Here is a 15,123-nt window from a genome sequence, read left to right as displayed (position 1 = left end):
GTATGTTTGTAGAGTCATTTACAACAGCTTCGAACACGGCTCAACCAATCAGAATCAAGGACCGAACTATCTGTTTTATAATAGAAAGACCTAATGCATTGGTGATTTCAAGGCATAAGGGACAACAGCATGTCTGTCAACATTCAATGGGTCAGATTATTGATAGGGTCTGACTGTAAACTCAGTAGCTTGTTAAGTAACTATGGTTTCCTAAAATATTGTTATTGACTGCCGTACTTACAGCATCTCTTCATGATAATTATCTGAGCTCACTAAGCTTTAAAAGTAAACAAACACTTATACTGATAAACACAGCAGGCCGTATTCATAAAAAAATGAGCCGGACAAATATCAAAACAAATCAGTCATAAAACTATTATAACAGTTGTTGCATGTACACACACATTTATATATATACACACAATTAATTTTGTATAATTTATATATATATATATATATATATATATATATATATATATATATATATATTTTTTTTTTTTTTTTTAAGGCCTACAAACAAACAAAACACATGTATAAAATTCTTCACATGCAAATTTTTATGCTTGAATGAGACCCAGTAGAAATTATTACAAAAAATGTAAATGCTAATCACCAAATTGTAATCAAATTATATTTCTCAAAAACAAAGCTAACCGGTATGAAAAGAAAACAGTAGGCATTAGATTCTTTTGGATCTTCCTTTCCTCGACTCAGAGAAACATGTCTTCAAAATACTCGTCAAACTCTTCCTCCCTGAAAGAGAAGCAGATGCATCAGGTTTGTCAGTGCACTGTTTTAGAAAAACATTTCTCACATTTGTGTGCAAATATACTCCACATTGTAGTTAAATGTATCATAATGATTCATAAACGGGACTCACCGTGACTTCTCCTCCACAGTGGGTGCTGGACCCCTCCAGTGCTCTGACTCTGAAGGACCCTCTTCCTCTTCCTCTTCTTCACTCTCTGCATCTGGAGAACACACCGCATCAGACTCACATATCTCTAAGCACACTGCTATAGCAGTTTTTATGCCAATTTATGCCTGAGGAAGGTATAGGTCAGGGATTTAAATGACCCATCCAACATCTGCTATAACATGGGCTTGACTGAATGCAGGAGTTGCTGGAGTTGTTTCAGAGGTCTGAACATACTGAATACATTCTCTGCCTGAGGGTGCTAGATGACGGCCATTAGTCATTTTTGGTGGAAAAGGGGATATGCATACCTTTATCTGAACCCTGGGACTCCTCTGAACTTGAAGATGAGTATTCTGCACAGAAAAAAAAAAGTTTTTTAACATAAAGTTGTTATTCAGATCCTTTATGTTTTTTTTTTAACAATTGGCTTGTTCTCTTTCAAAGACTTTAACTAGAGTACAAAACACCACTGCGAAAATACATCAAAGTTAAGTGCTTTTAAATGGTTTTCCTAAACTTCCACGTCTTGGAAATGTGTGGAAGCTCGATTTGCAAATGAAAATGTACTTGCCTTTGCGCCTCTTTTTGTGTTTGTCTTTGCACTTGTGCTTTCTAGATGATTTGGATTTCTTTGAGAGTGACTTGTCCACGTTTTCTTTCGATCGCCGTCTCTTCTTCACTGTTACTTCCTTTCTCCTGGAAAAGGTATCACAGGTTAAGAGTCAAGGTCTCCGGGTCTAAGAATATCTGAACGTGTAACTGTGTTTGTAATGGTTGAATCTTCTTACTTGTGATGATAGTTCAGTTTGAAGGAACACTCTGGACACAGACCTTGAAAATAATGTGACGATAGATCAATATTTAAAAATTATATATATACATATAAAAATACATATAAAAAAACCCACACATATATACATATATATATATATATATATATACACACATTTAAAAATACATATAAAAAACATATATATATACATATATACACACACACACACACACACACATATATATATATATATATATATATGTGTATTTTATTTTTTACATGCAGCCTTAATAAGAGACACCTTTCAAAAACACTGGAACATCTCAAGTATTCCAAACATTTAATGATATATATGTATATAAAAAAATCATCAAATATGTGTGTGTATAAATTTAGCTTCAGAGTTCAAATTTAATTAGTGTCTTAAATAATGTAGAATTAACACTTCTTTAATATTTCTTATCCTTTTATGTCATAATGTGTCTTTGATTAAAACATGTCAGTATCCTAAAAGTTTTTCCAGGTTAAAGCTTAATTTTGAACCCCAGATTTCTATGTTGTCTCAGCCCTACTTTAATATACTACATATAGTATATACTAAGTATAGTAATCTATACTTAAAAGATATTTTAATACACTGCAGAACGTTGAGGTAAAGTAGCGTTCTTTCTTCATCAACAATAATCATGCTTTATTAGCAGTAAAAACGAACACAGACATGGGCTTCCCTAATTCAGCACTAATTCGATTAGCTCCACTCCTGTGTCCTGTGAGCGGAGGAGATTACAGCATGCAAGCTTTAGACCAGGGATCACCAAACTTGTTCCTGGAGGGCCGGTGTCCTGCAGATTTTAGCTCCAACCTTAATCAAACACACCTGAAGCAGCTAATCAAGGCATGCTTGGTATACTTGAAACTTCAAGGCAGGTGTGTTGAGCTAAGTTGGAGCTAAACTCTGCAGGACACCGGCCCTCCAGGACCGGGTGTGGTGACCCCTGCTTTAGACGGACGCGTGGTTGGTGCGATTCCAGCACTTACGCAGCTTCACCAGGGCGTTCCTCTTCTCCCCCCGCTCCACATAGGCGAAATTCACCTCCCAGCTCTTCAGACCCTCCTTATTCTCACAGCGCTTGTTTCCGCAGAGGAACTGGCCTGTGTAATTCAGCACATACATGTTGCATTGAACATACATGACAGATATGATGATCAGGCCCAAACAGAACCAGCACTCTGCAGAATTTAAACACTTATATCATATACAGAGTTCTGCATATTTGTATGACATAATTTGGCTAGTTTGAGTATGCTTTCAGGTCCCAGTAAATGTATATTTGGCCACATTTACACCAAGTATTAACATCTCAGGTGATCCTATTGCATGTGATCAAACACGTCCAGTAATCTGAAATATGAAACCACATTTGGAGGTATTCTGAAACACACATTCTTGATACTTCATTAGTAGCGTATAATGTTCCAAACAAAAATGAAGGACTGCCTATTCGCCTGTCAATTCAATTCCAATCAACCAATCAGATTAGGGTTATGTTTAGGAGTAGGTGTAGGGATTTTGTTTTTGCATAGCAATGTTGTCAACAAAATACACAGAAGAATAATTGGTAACACTTTAGATTGAGGAAAATATTCAAATTAAGTTTTTTCCTCAATAAACTCCTAATTACAGCTCATTGATAGTTATGTAATGGTTGTAGTAGTTGAGTTCATGTATGGAGTAGGGTTAAGGGATGCAAAATATGGTCATGCAGAAAAAGTACTAATAAACAGCCAATTTGCTAGTAATATGCATAGTGATAAGTAACTAGTCGACAGTGAATAATGTTCTCTAATCTATAGTGTTACTGAAAATGTGTTTGGGAATACAAAATAGACTTAAGTTTACACTGATGTTATGAAAAAAAAAAAAAAACCAGAATCCAGGCCCTGGATTAAACTGATTCTGCCTGATTAAAATATATGCACAACATAACCAATGAGAAGCCAAACGGAGAACAGGCTGTAACTGCTGCATGTGATTTCACTGCTATTAGTGACAGGAAATGGCGAGAGACAGACAGAGCAAAAGCCACTCTCCTCCCGTGACCTTGGCCTGGCCAACATTTCACCTCAGACATCAGCGGACTGACATTAGCTCCAGCAGGCTTACAAGGGGATCCTCCAGATTGGAGCCGAGGGAAAAGTGCGTCATCATAGTGTTTTTCTGCCAGGCTTCCCACACCTCTGACAGTGTGCCGTCTGGATCGGCTTTGGCCTGTACCTGATCACCTGAGTCCAAGCACACTTCTGCTGAAAGTGAACTGCTTAAAGTATGGAAGGTTATTTCCAATCCGGAGGAAAAAAAATTACGGTAATTGTCACTTTTTATTTCACAATTCAAACTTTTTTTCCCCTCACAATTCTAGGTTTAAATCTCACAATCCTGACTTATTTTCTCACAATTCTGAGGAAAAAAAAGGCTCAATTGCGAGATATAAACTCAACTACTGTGAGATATAAAGTCAGAATTGAGAGAAATAAACTCGCAATTCTGAGAGAAAAAAATCTGTGACAGAAAAAAGTGAGATCTAAACTCAGATTGCAAGATAAAATGTAGCAATTACCTTTTTTATACCATGGCAGAAAAACTCAACTGCGAGATAAAAACTCAGAATTGGAAGATATAAACTTACAATTCTGAGAAAAAAAGTCAGAGCCGAGTTTAAAAAAAAAAAAAAAAGAACATTTCTGATGTAAATGAGATGTAAATTCAGAATTGGAAGATTTAAACCAGGGGTCACCACACCCAGTCCTGGAGGGCCCGTGTTCTGCAGAGATTAGCTCCAACTTGCCTCAACACACCTGACATGAAGTTTCAAGTATACCAAGAAAGACCTTGATTAGCTGCTTCAGGTGTGTTTGATTACGGTCTGAGCTAAACTCTGCAGGACACCGGCCCTCCAGGAACAAGTTTGCTGACCCCTAATATAAACTCACAGTTCTGAGAAAAAGATCTGGGCCCGTATTCATGAAAAATCTTAGCGCTAAGAGTTGCTCCTAGTAACAAAATTCTAAGAAAATTCTTAGAAATGTGGGTGTTTCCTTTTAGAATTAAAGAAAAGAGCCTAGTAAAGAAAAAAGGATCTAGTAATTCAGAAAGCATCTTAACTCTTAAAAGAGGTCTTGGTCTTTTAAGAGGGTTAAGAGTTTCTTTAGCAGTGGAGAAAATAGACGAAACATGAAGAGGGAGAAGAAATGTGTTGCACACAATGCATGACAGTGAGTTAATAAGACACTACACATTAGATCGTGCAGGGATCATGTTTGTAACATCTCTGACACCAGGCAGAAATGCCATAGCGCCAGAAATGGACGTAATCACTACATTAACCACATTAACATATTTGGAAACTGGAAAAATGCAACTATGCAGCAGCGATGATCTGGGTCTGTTACAGCACTTTCAGAACCTTACTATGTCGCTGTTCATTTCCTATAAAATACATTAAGTATGACAGCATGGTAAATAAAAAATAAAGAATATATATACATATATAATGCATCTATGTGTGAGTGTGTGTGTGTGTGTGAGAGAGAGAGAGAGTACGGTAAAACAGGAAACATTACACCTGTAATTTCAAAGTGAAGGCTTATACTAAACCCTACTCTTCAAAAGACTGTGTCATATCCTCACTAAGATAAATTTCCTCGCTCAGAGTTGCTCTCAGATTGGTCCTGAATCACTTTTTGAAGACTCCTAGTTAGAAATGTTTTAGCTAAATTAGGAGCTCTCTAAAAGGTTTCTTAGAATCTTTAAGAATACGGGCCCTGAATTGCAAGATAAAAAGTCACAATTACCTTTTTTTTAATTCCATGAAATTGTGAGGGAAAAAGTCACAATTCCAACTCTCAATTCCAAATTTATAGCTTGCAAATGCGAGATATAAACTCACACTTTCGTCCAAAATTGCAAAATGAGAATTCGCAACTATTGGATGGCAGAAAAACAAACAAATTACCTTTTTTATAGTATTTTTTTATTAAAAAGAACAATTACGAGATGCAAACTCACAATTACGAGTTTATAAATTGCATATGTAAGACTTAAACTTACTTACTTAAGACTTGAATAAACCTGAAAGAGTCGCAATTAGCTTTATTTATTTATTTATTTTTTACAAAACTTTAATGACTGAGACTGATTTGATCAGGTCTTCCAGGTATGTTCTTGATGGAAAAAGCTGAAAATGGGCTTCTTAGAAATAGTTTTTGTAGCAGCTTGTTAGGAAAAACAGTGGGTTTGGTAACGGACATGCATGTTTTTGCCATTCCTGACCTTTGATAAAATGTGTCCAAGTTGCACTGTGAAAAAACAAAACAAAGTGACTGCTGTGAAGGATTATGTCATGTTGTAGCTTGGGGAAAGGCTTGAGCTTTGACATGGCTGGTAGATGATCTCGCGGCAGAGAGAGTGACTGAGGCATCAACCTCACGTTGCAGATGCGGATTAATGAGACGCCCAATTACCCCATCTCTCTGATGACGTACATGCGACTTCAACCTCTCCAATTAAGCTCGCGTGAGCAGCACTGAAGCTGTTAAAGCCAGTGAAGCTGACAAACAGCGTCTTTGGAGAAATGACAAAACGCATCAGGGTTAACCCTCATTAGGAGTCCCAGGGATGCCCTCATTATGCTGAACTGTGAAAAAGTGACCAGCAGATGGGAACTCCTCATGACAAACTCCTAAAGGGACCTGTTAAAATGTCCTTCAGCAGCAGAAACAGAAAGTGCTGGTCACCAAACATGCTTTGACATGCATGATTTTCATATTCGCTTGAGAAAGTGAGCGGTGTTTACTAATGCAAAACATACCGGTATGTGCAAGGATGTTGTGGATGGTTGCTAAGATGAAATCTTCAATAAACTCTCCTCATTAAGTTGTAGTGCTCACGTGCTCAAGTAAGGTTTCATAGTTTATATTAAATATGTTACAATAGCAATAGTGATACGTGTAGTGAAGTCACCCAGATGACCCCCAGAGATATATCCCCAGATATATCAACCAAAATAACTAAATAACTAAAATATAATAAAATACCTAACTACATAATACTACTATTGTTAGAAATTGCAACAAAATTAAAATAGAAATATAAACTTTTGAACTGCGGGTTTCGTCTGGTCAGAGGAGAACTGGCCCCCCGACTGAGCCTGGTTTCTCCCAAGGTTTTTTTTTCTCCATTCTGTCACAGAGGGAGTTTTGGTTCCTTGCCGCTGTTGCCTCTGGCTTGCTCAGTTGGGGACACTTAATTTCTAGCGATTATCGCCAATTTGATTGCACAGATACTATTTAAACTAAACTGAGCTAGACAATGACATCTCTGAATTCAATAATGAAATGCCTTTAACTGAAAATTGAAAATTGAGTGTTTAATCTTATCATTATACATTACTGACACTCTATCCTCCAATTTGATACTGTTAAGTGCTTTGACACAATCTGTATTGTAAAAGCGCTATATAAATAAAGGTGACTTGACTTGACTTGAAGTGGTTCTCAACGTTTTTGACTCCAAGGGCCCCCGTATTTCTAGTACTTCTGCCGACAAAGTCGCTTGTTTTTTAAACCTTTTCTTTACTTACAGAAAATAGGAGATGTAAAAAACGTATAAATAAATAAGAAGTTTCAGAAATTGAACTTTCCTGTAGTTCGTGATTACGTGTTTTTTAAAATTTTTTTTTACATATGCTATTATTATTTTTAAATGTATTTTATTTATTTTTTATTTGCAAATACCAATTTCTCATCTGATAAAATATTGTAGATCTTCACATAATTAGAAAAATGTATACTAATTTCAATAATTTCAGTGGCACTTGCAGGTTTTAAAATTACACTTTTAAAATTTCCTCATATATTTACATTTTCCAATACTGTGGAAACACTGGTCATTAAATAAAAGTTGCTGAGGCAACAAATTAAAATAGAAAATACTTTAAAAAATAAATATTTTTGCTGTTTTATAACTTATTTTAAAGCATATCTTGTTCAAATAATTTTAATGGATATTGTGGGCCCTGTGAAATTGTGCTGAGGCCCTCTAATGGTCTCAAACCCCTGCTTATTATTATTACTTTTTTACTCACAGATAGCAGTATTTAAAATATTATAAAATTTGGTATGCTCACTTATTCTTTTACACATTTTAATAGCTAAAGTGGCATGCGAAAGTTTGGGTACCCCTTACAGAATCTGAAAATGTGAATAATTTTAACAAAATAAGAGAGAGCATACAAAATGCATGTTATTTTTTTTTTTTAGTACTGTCCTGAGTAAGATATTTTGCATAAAAGATGTTTACATTTAGTCCACAAGACAAAAAAAAAAAATAGCTGAAATTATTTGGGAACCCTTGGTTCTTAATACTGTGTGTGGTTACCTGGATGATCCACGGCTGTTTTATTTGTTTTGTGATGGTTGTTCATGAGTCCCTTGTTTGTTCTGAACAGTTAAACTGAGCACTGTTCTTCAGAAAAATCCTCCAGGTCCTGCAGATTCTTCAGTTTTCCAGCATCTTTTACATATTTGAACCCTTTCCAGCAGTTTATCTTCAAATCTTTCAATTTATCTTCTGCAAGATAGAAACATGCAAGTATCTTCTGTTGCTTCCCGAAGGGCAGTACTAAATGGAAAAAAATGATATTTTAACAAAATAAGAAAAATGTGGACATCTTCATCCTGTTCAAAAGTTCTTAATGCATCGTGTTTCCTTCTGAAGCATCAGTGAATGTTTAAATCTTTTTTAATAGCTGTGTTTGAGTCCCTCAATTGTTCTCAGTCTGAAAAGATGGATCTCAAATTCATACAGTCACTGCTGGAAAGGGTTCATATATGTAAAAGATGCTGGAAAACTGAAGAATCTGCAGGACCTGGAGGATTTTTCTGAAGAACAGTGCTCAGTTTAACTGTTCAGAACAAACAAGCGACTCATGAACAACCATCACAAAACATAAAAACAGCCGTGGATCATCCAGGTAACCACACACAGTATTAAGAACCAAGGATTCCCCAACTTTTGAATGGGTTATTTTAATCATTTCAACTATTTTTTATCTTGTGGACTAAATGTAAACATCTTTTATGCAAAATATCTTACTCAGGACAGTACTAAATAAAAAATAACATGCATTTTGTATGCTCTCTCTCATTTTGTTAAAATTATTCACATTTTCGCAGATTCTGCAAAGGGTTCCCAAACTTTCGCATGCCACTGTAACACCTTTATTTATTCGAAAGAAACCTGAAACATACTTATTCTGACCTGTACTCTTAAAATACATTAAAAAAAAGTGATCATGCTAAATTTTATTATATTTTAAATGATTAAAAACTTCTAGCTGACAAACGGGTAAGTGGTTTGAAAGATAGTGGCAAAGATTATTAAAAATTTAAAGTGCCAATTAATTCATTTAACTGGGGACTGCACTGCATCCCTAAATAGAGTCTTTGAATGTCATCTAATGATTATTGTTCTAAATATGCCTGACAAGACCTTTTGGTATATGAACTATTGTTGCATTTTAGGGGGTGTCGTCTTTAAGGCATATAAAAATGCGTAACAGTCATTATTTTTTTGCACACCAGCAGCTTGCGGAGGTTAATCCATGGCTCAGGGTGCGAGCGATGCCTGATGGCAGATGGTCTGTGACTCAGTCAGAAAAAAGCATGACAAGTGTGACAGCATACGATCATTTCATCACTCATTTAAGGGCCTCTTCATTGATTTGAAGAGTGTAATTGATTTGTTTGTGTAATTTCACTGATTCTTACACGTACTTCACCCTTGTTTACCAACCAAGATAGCTTAACCGTGAACCACGACCCAGAGACAACAGTATTCAAATCATTGATTTTCGTTATGACACAAGCAAACTCACCACCTTACAACTGGGTCACTATCATATCACAATCTATACGCTAAACAGTAATAATCCACAACTGCATAACTATAAAAAGAAAATTCAGCGGCAACAATTCAACATCAGCTTTACGCAAAATACATTTTGGGGAAAATTTGATTAGATCAAATAAAAATGTAATCAAATGTGCCTCTATATCTATTTTAATGGGAAAACAATTGCACTGAGCTTTCATTTGAACACTGGATTCTTAAATAACTGATCAGTTTACTTATAAGTTGATTAGTTGTTATGCAAATTAACTGCTCTTCCGCAACTATTTCTGTCTGAGATGGGCGAGTAAAGCTGTTTTCAGTCCTAGTCCATCCCTGCTTTGGTCAGATGACAGTGTTACTTTACCCAAAGTAAAACTGTATCACCACCTAGTGGCTGAGGTGTTATTGTTTTGTTATTGCTCTGAATTTTAGACTTCTGTTTTGTAAGTTATGCAACCAGAATTCTTGAAGTATGTGAACATATTAATGTTTTTAGTGACACTTTAGTTTAAAGACCAATTCTCACTATTAACTAGTTGCATATTAGCATGCATATTACTAGCATATTGGCTGTTTATTAGTACTTATAAAGCACATTTTCTGCATGACCATATTTTAGATGCCTTTAATTTGACCGCATACCTAAGTTAACAACTACCTTACTGACTATTAATAAGCAGAAATTAGGAGTTTACTGAGGCAAAAGTCAAAGTTAATAGTGAGAACTGGTCCCCAAACTAAAGTGTAAACATATATATATATATATATATATATTAGTGCTGTCAAATGATTAATCACGATTAATCGCAGCCAAAATAAACGTTTATGTTTACATCATATATGTGTGTGTACTGTGTATATTTATTATGTATATATAAATACTCACACATGCATGTACATATTTAAGAAAAATATTTTATGTTTATATATTAAATATATTGATATGTGACAGAAATTATATGAATATAAATATATGCATGTAAATAGATGTAAATATTTTCAAAATATATGCTGTATGTGTGTGTATTTATATATACATAATAAATATACACAACACACACACATATATTATGTAAACAAAAACTTATTTTGGATGTGATTAATCGCAATTAATCGTTTGACAGCACTAATATATATATATATATAAGTACAGAAGAGTAGAAATATTCTTGAATTACCTTTTCCAGATATTACTTCATTTTCGATGCGCCACCGAAATCCAAACTAGAAACAGAAAAGTTCTAATTCAGTAAATCAGAAATCATTTAAGATACTAAAAGATAACATGTCCAGAAAAGTATTTTAGCACAAGAAAAGTAATCCTAGAAAAGGTTACTGCATCATATTTGATGTGTAAAATTGTAAGGCTTCTAAATTATCAGCATGATCAAAACTATACAGGCATTTAAAGAGTGTTGGATCAAATACAATACAATACAAAACAAAAAACACATTATGCAATGGTTTGTGTCTAAATAAATAAAAGACAAACCTTATTTTCTTTGTATCTGCTGAGGTCAGCAATACAGTATTCCTTGAAGAGCTTATCGTAGTATTTCTTCGCAAGTTCTTTCTCCCTAAACATTCCAGAAGCTTTATTTTAGGGTGACTGTGCAGAGATCACAAACCATATTCAAGTTTAAAATAAACCCCAAACAGAGAAAAGCAGACATTACCATGTCATATCCTCCTCATCCTCCTCTCTCCACAGGAAACGGTGGTTCTCTCTCACCACATCCAGATCTGTCTTGTCTTTAGACCTGTGGATGGAAACACACAGTTCCAATCAGCATCTACCAAAGCAACCTAAATTGAAAATAAAGCTGAAGTGTGCCATTTCTGCACTAGTCAACTTCATACATCAAAGGTTTAATATCAGAAAAATTGTGACATTATTGACAGTGTTTCTACAGAATACAAAGTAAACTGCTCACATGGATCGTCTGAACTCCTCGATCTTTCCTCCATAGTACAGAACGTAGTCGCTGACAAACTTCTTGTGACGTTCAAACTTACAAAATGCTGTTAAGGATTTTTTTACCACTCAAAAGAAATGCTTTGATGAGGAAAAATAAAGGTCAATGGTCAAAATTCCCTAAAAATACACTTTCAACACTCATGATATATTTAATCTTAATTTGAATGAGTCTTATTCAGTGATTATTCAGTCTCAAGAGTTCAAATGATAGAATGCAAAATGAACTGTGAAGAAATACAAAGCCTTTTAAAAGCCGAAAAGTGCCACTGTCACAATAGTTGTTGAAAAATTCCCATTGACAGGATACAGCATTCATTGATATCAGGTGTTGCCGTCGATTTCTGGCTTCCTCTCTTTCAGGGAAAAAAATAAAATAAAAATCAACATTTTATTTTAGCACACACACATACTGGACTGCAGGGACTTTGCTATTTTTGATGGATGTGACCTGTACCTGTCCCATTCATGGGCAGCAACATTTGTATGGGCCACCTTGGTGTGTTTTCCTTTCTGGAATGGCTTCTGTAACAGCTCGTCTTTAGCTGCCCTAAAACCAAATACATGCAAGTGGACCAGTACTTAAAGTTAAAGCACAAACAATTTATGTTAATTGCATTCTTTCTAATGAAATGCTGTTATTTTGCTTTAAAATTCATTTCTTTAACAGATATTCAAAAATCCTTCCATTTCCTAGATTGTTATTCACCCTAAACGTAGATGAATTTAGTATTCCATCCTCTGCAGTGAATGGGTGCCGTCAGAACACGAGTCCAAACAGCTGATAAAAACATCACAATAATCCACAAGTAATCCACACCACTCCAGTCCATCAATTAACATCTAGTGAAGCAAATTTGCATGTTTGTAATAAACAAATTCACCATTACACTGTTTTAACTTAAACTGTCACTTCTAGCTAAAATATGAGACCATAACTCATAATAACACTTCTTCCAGTTTTCTTCTTTTTTTGTTGTTGTTGTTTTTCCTTGTGTTTTTTCCCCTTGCTTTCATGTTAAAAGATGTAACTACAATATAGTTGTATTGCTGTTATATATTGTTACATCTCAATAAACAGACTGTTCAAAAACTGTTGTTCTCTCACAGCAAAATCCATCAACATATTTGTTTAGAAATGTTTTTGCTTGTATATGGTGCATGATCAGTGCAGATTTCTCTCCCGATTCAGACGAGATGACTTTTACACTGGAAATGGATAGAGGACTCATATGAAGTTAAACATTTTTTAATGATGGATTTGTTTCTTACAAACATGCAGCTTTTCACCTCACAACATGTTAACTCATGGACTGGAGTGATGTGGATTGCTTGTGGATTATTGTGATGTTTTCATCAGCTGTTTGGACTCTCGTTCTGACGGCACCCATTCACTGCAGAGGATCCATTGATAAGCAAGTGATGGAATGCTGAATTTCTCCAAATCTGTTCTGATGCAGAAACAAACTCATCTACATCTTTTTTTTAAAAGTTATATTTATGGGTTTAATGTGAGAGGACAGTGGAGAGCTGAGAGGCGAGCGGGATTGGCAAAGAACCTCGAGGCGGGAATCAAACTCAGGTCGCCGTGAGCGCAGTTGCGCTGTATGTCTACGCACTAACCACACGGCTATCAGTGCCGACCAAACTTAAATGGCCCGGGCAACAATTTTTCATTTTAGGTACAACTGTAATGTGGCATCTGGTACTGTGTTGACTACATACCAGAAAATATTGTATTACCAAGGTTTCTTACCCCCGAAAATATGATACCAAAAACCATTATTTTTGTTGGTGATGTAAAACAAACTCTCACCTATTCTCACCATTTTTGGACTGCCCTCCACCACCATCATCATCACTGAAATCTGAGTCATACCCTCCACCCCCATGGACCTAAACAGAACACAACACAGCATTAACATAGTGCAACAACAGGACACAGGTAACAGGAAATGCATAGAATCACCATCAACAGTGTGCAGGTTACTGTATATTTTGGTATTTAAGCACAAATGCCAACTCTATTGTTTCCAGGCAGGTGATATAATAAACAGAAAGACAAAAAAAAGTGAAGGGAAGGTGAGCAGCTGACGACAGCAAAGAGGGAAAGTACTTTGTCATCTTTATGGGTGATATACTGAGTCAGCTGCCATGACAGCACAGGAAATACAACACCCAGCGTCAAAGGCTGGAGGCCACATCGTATGAAGGTCAATTCTCACACTGACTACTGAGTTTCAGACTTTTGGACAAAAGCAACTAGACCCATCAAATAAACATGTCATCTAATACATAAAAAGTCTAAAAAGATTCTTGGTGAACTTAAATTACACTAAAATGTCATAAAAAATATTATAATTATTATTACACATAGTTAGATAAGTGCACTATATAATGCAATAACCCTATAAAGGTCAAAGTGCCATATTTCATTGAATTTTAAGGCCTCTAGATTATCGAATGATATACAGTCAAACCAAAAATTCTTCAGACACCTTCAACATTTCTCACATTTTCAGTTTATTCGCTATTGTTTAGAAAATGGTAATAGAATATGACAAGAACTGAAATTCAAATTCATCTTGATAATGTCAGATAACTTTGATAGAAAGGTATGTAATGAATTAGTTTGAATAGCTGTCAGCTGTTAAATTTAAGTACACAATTAGATAATACCAATTTAGTTCAAACAATTACCAAGCAAAGCTTAATTTTGCTCAGTCTGTGGTGTAAAAAGGTTACATTAACAATTAAAGAAAAACACTTAAGTAAAACATGGTCAGGTCAAAGTTTCAGAATAATTTTTGGTCCCAAATGTTTATCAATTTTACTGGTATGAAGAATTTGTGGGTACAATATGTCACAGTTTACCTTATATTGCTATCCTCACTTATGTATTAAAATCTATTATTTCATACGTCAGGCTTTATAGGGTTAATAGCTCAAATGAAGAAATATGTTTTTAATCAAGGTAGCAAGTTAAGTTCAACAATTATTATTGTTATATTATACAATCTACGTTTTGAAGTACCAGCAAATCTGTTCTCAAATTAATACAGTGAAAAATAATGTGCCGTGAATGATCTATGTGCGACAGGAGACAAATATACTGTTCACTTTCAAGTTTTGCAAGACAAGCAGTCGCGGCATTACAGTGAAAACGATTAAATCAACTCAACTCCACATTCTTCTGCATAACCTGTGATTCATAACTACCTTAACAAGGTCTAGAGCAGTTTGATCCATGGCGCTCATCTGTGTTTACATGCCGCTGAGTCTCAGACGGGCGCGAAGTGATGACGTAAAACACCACGTGGCAAAAACAAAGGCAGTCCCGTCCCTTCGTTTGCATAATGTCTGGCTACGTTGGGGACTGTTATTAATTCTATTGTCTCAGTTTGAGTGAATGTCATGTTACAGCGCATTCGCAAGAACTCTTATTGACATACTTTACAAATAAAATAAGAGATCTTAATGTGAATGTGTTACAGATAAAATATAAA

At 35.3% G+C, this 15,123-nt stretch overlaps 1 protein-coding gene across 1 annotated transcript; it reads right to left on the bottom strand.

Annotated features, from left to right (window-relative positions):
• Positions 1 to 61: 61 nt before the first annotated feature.
• On the bottom strand, positions 62 to 14,962 carry fra10ac1 (FRA10A associated CGG repeat 1). The gene is made up of 14 exons (XM_058792972.1): positions 14,837 to 14,962; positions 13,434 to 13,513; positions 12,075 to 12,167; positions 11,928 to 11,973; positions 11,577 to 11,653; positions 11,319 to 11,402; positions 11,135 to 11,219; positions 10,821 to 10,866; positions 2,730 to 2,843; positions 1,708 to 1,750; positions 1,491 to 1,615; positions 1,228 to 1,272; positions 881 to 971; positions 62 to 753 (listed from the first exon to the last, which is right to left on the bottom strand). Exons 1-14 carry the CDS (start codon positions 14,873 to 14,875, stop codon positions 711 to 713), a joined length of 1,011 nt encoding a protein of 336 aa, XP_058648955.1. The 5' UTR covers positions 14,876 to 14,962; the 3' UTR covers positions 62 to 710.
• Between the last annotated feature and the right edge of the window lie 161 nt (positions 14,963 to 15,123).

This window comes from Onychostoma macrolepis, chromosome 12 (genome assembly GCF_012432095.1).
Source record: "Onychostoma macrolepis isolate SWU-2019 chromosome 12, ASM1243209v1, whole genome shotgun sequence".
Lineage (NCBI taxonomy): Eukaryota > Metazoa > Chordata > Actinopteri > Cypriniformes > Cyprinidae > Onychostoma > Onychostoma macrolepis.
Note: the sequence above shows the minus strand (reverse complement) of the source record. Positions and strands in the feature narration are given on the sequence as shown.

Excerpts from the sequence above, each read along its gene's own strand:
- fra10ac1 (XM_058792972.1), bottom strand. The coding sequence starts at position 14,875 with ATGAGCGCCATGGATCAAACTGCTCTAGACCTTGTTAAG. Across the intron at positions 11,220-11,318 it reads GATGAGGAGGATATGACATG|GGAGAAAGAACTTGCGAAGA; the intron begins GTAATGTCTGCT and ends TGGAATGTTTAG. Across the intron at positions 972-1,227 it reads GTCCCAGGGTTCAGATAAAG|ATGCAGAGAGTGAAGAAGAG; the intron begins GTATGCATATCC and ends TGTGTTCTCCAG.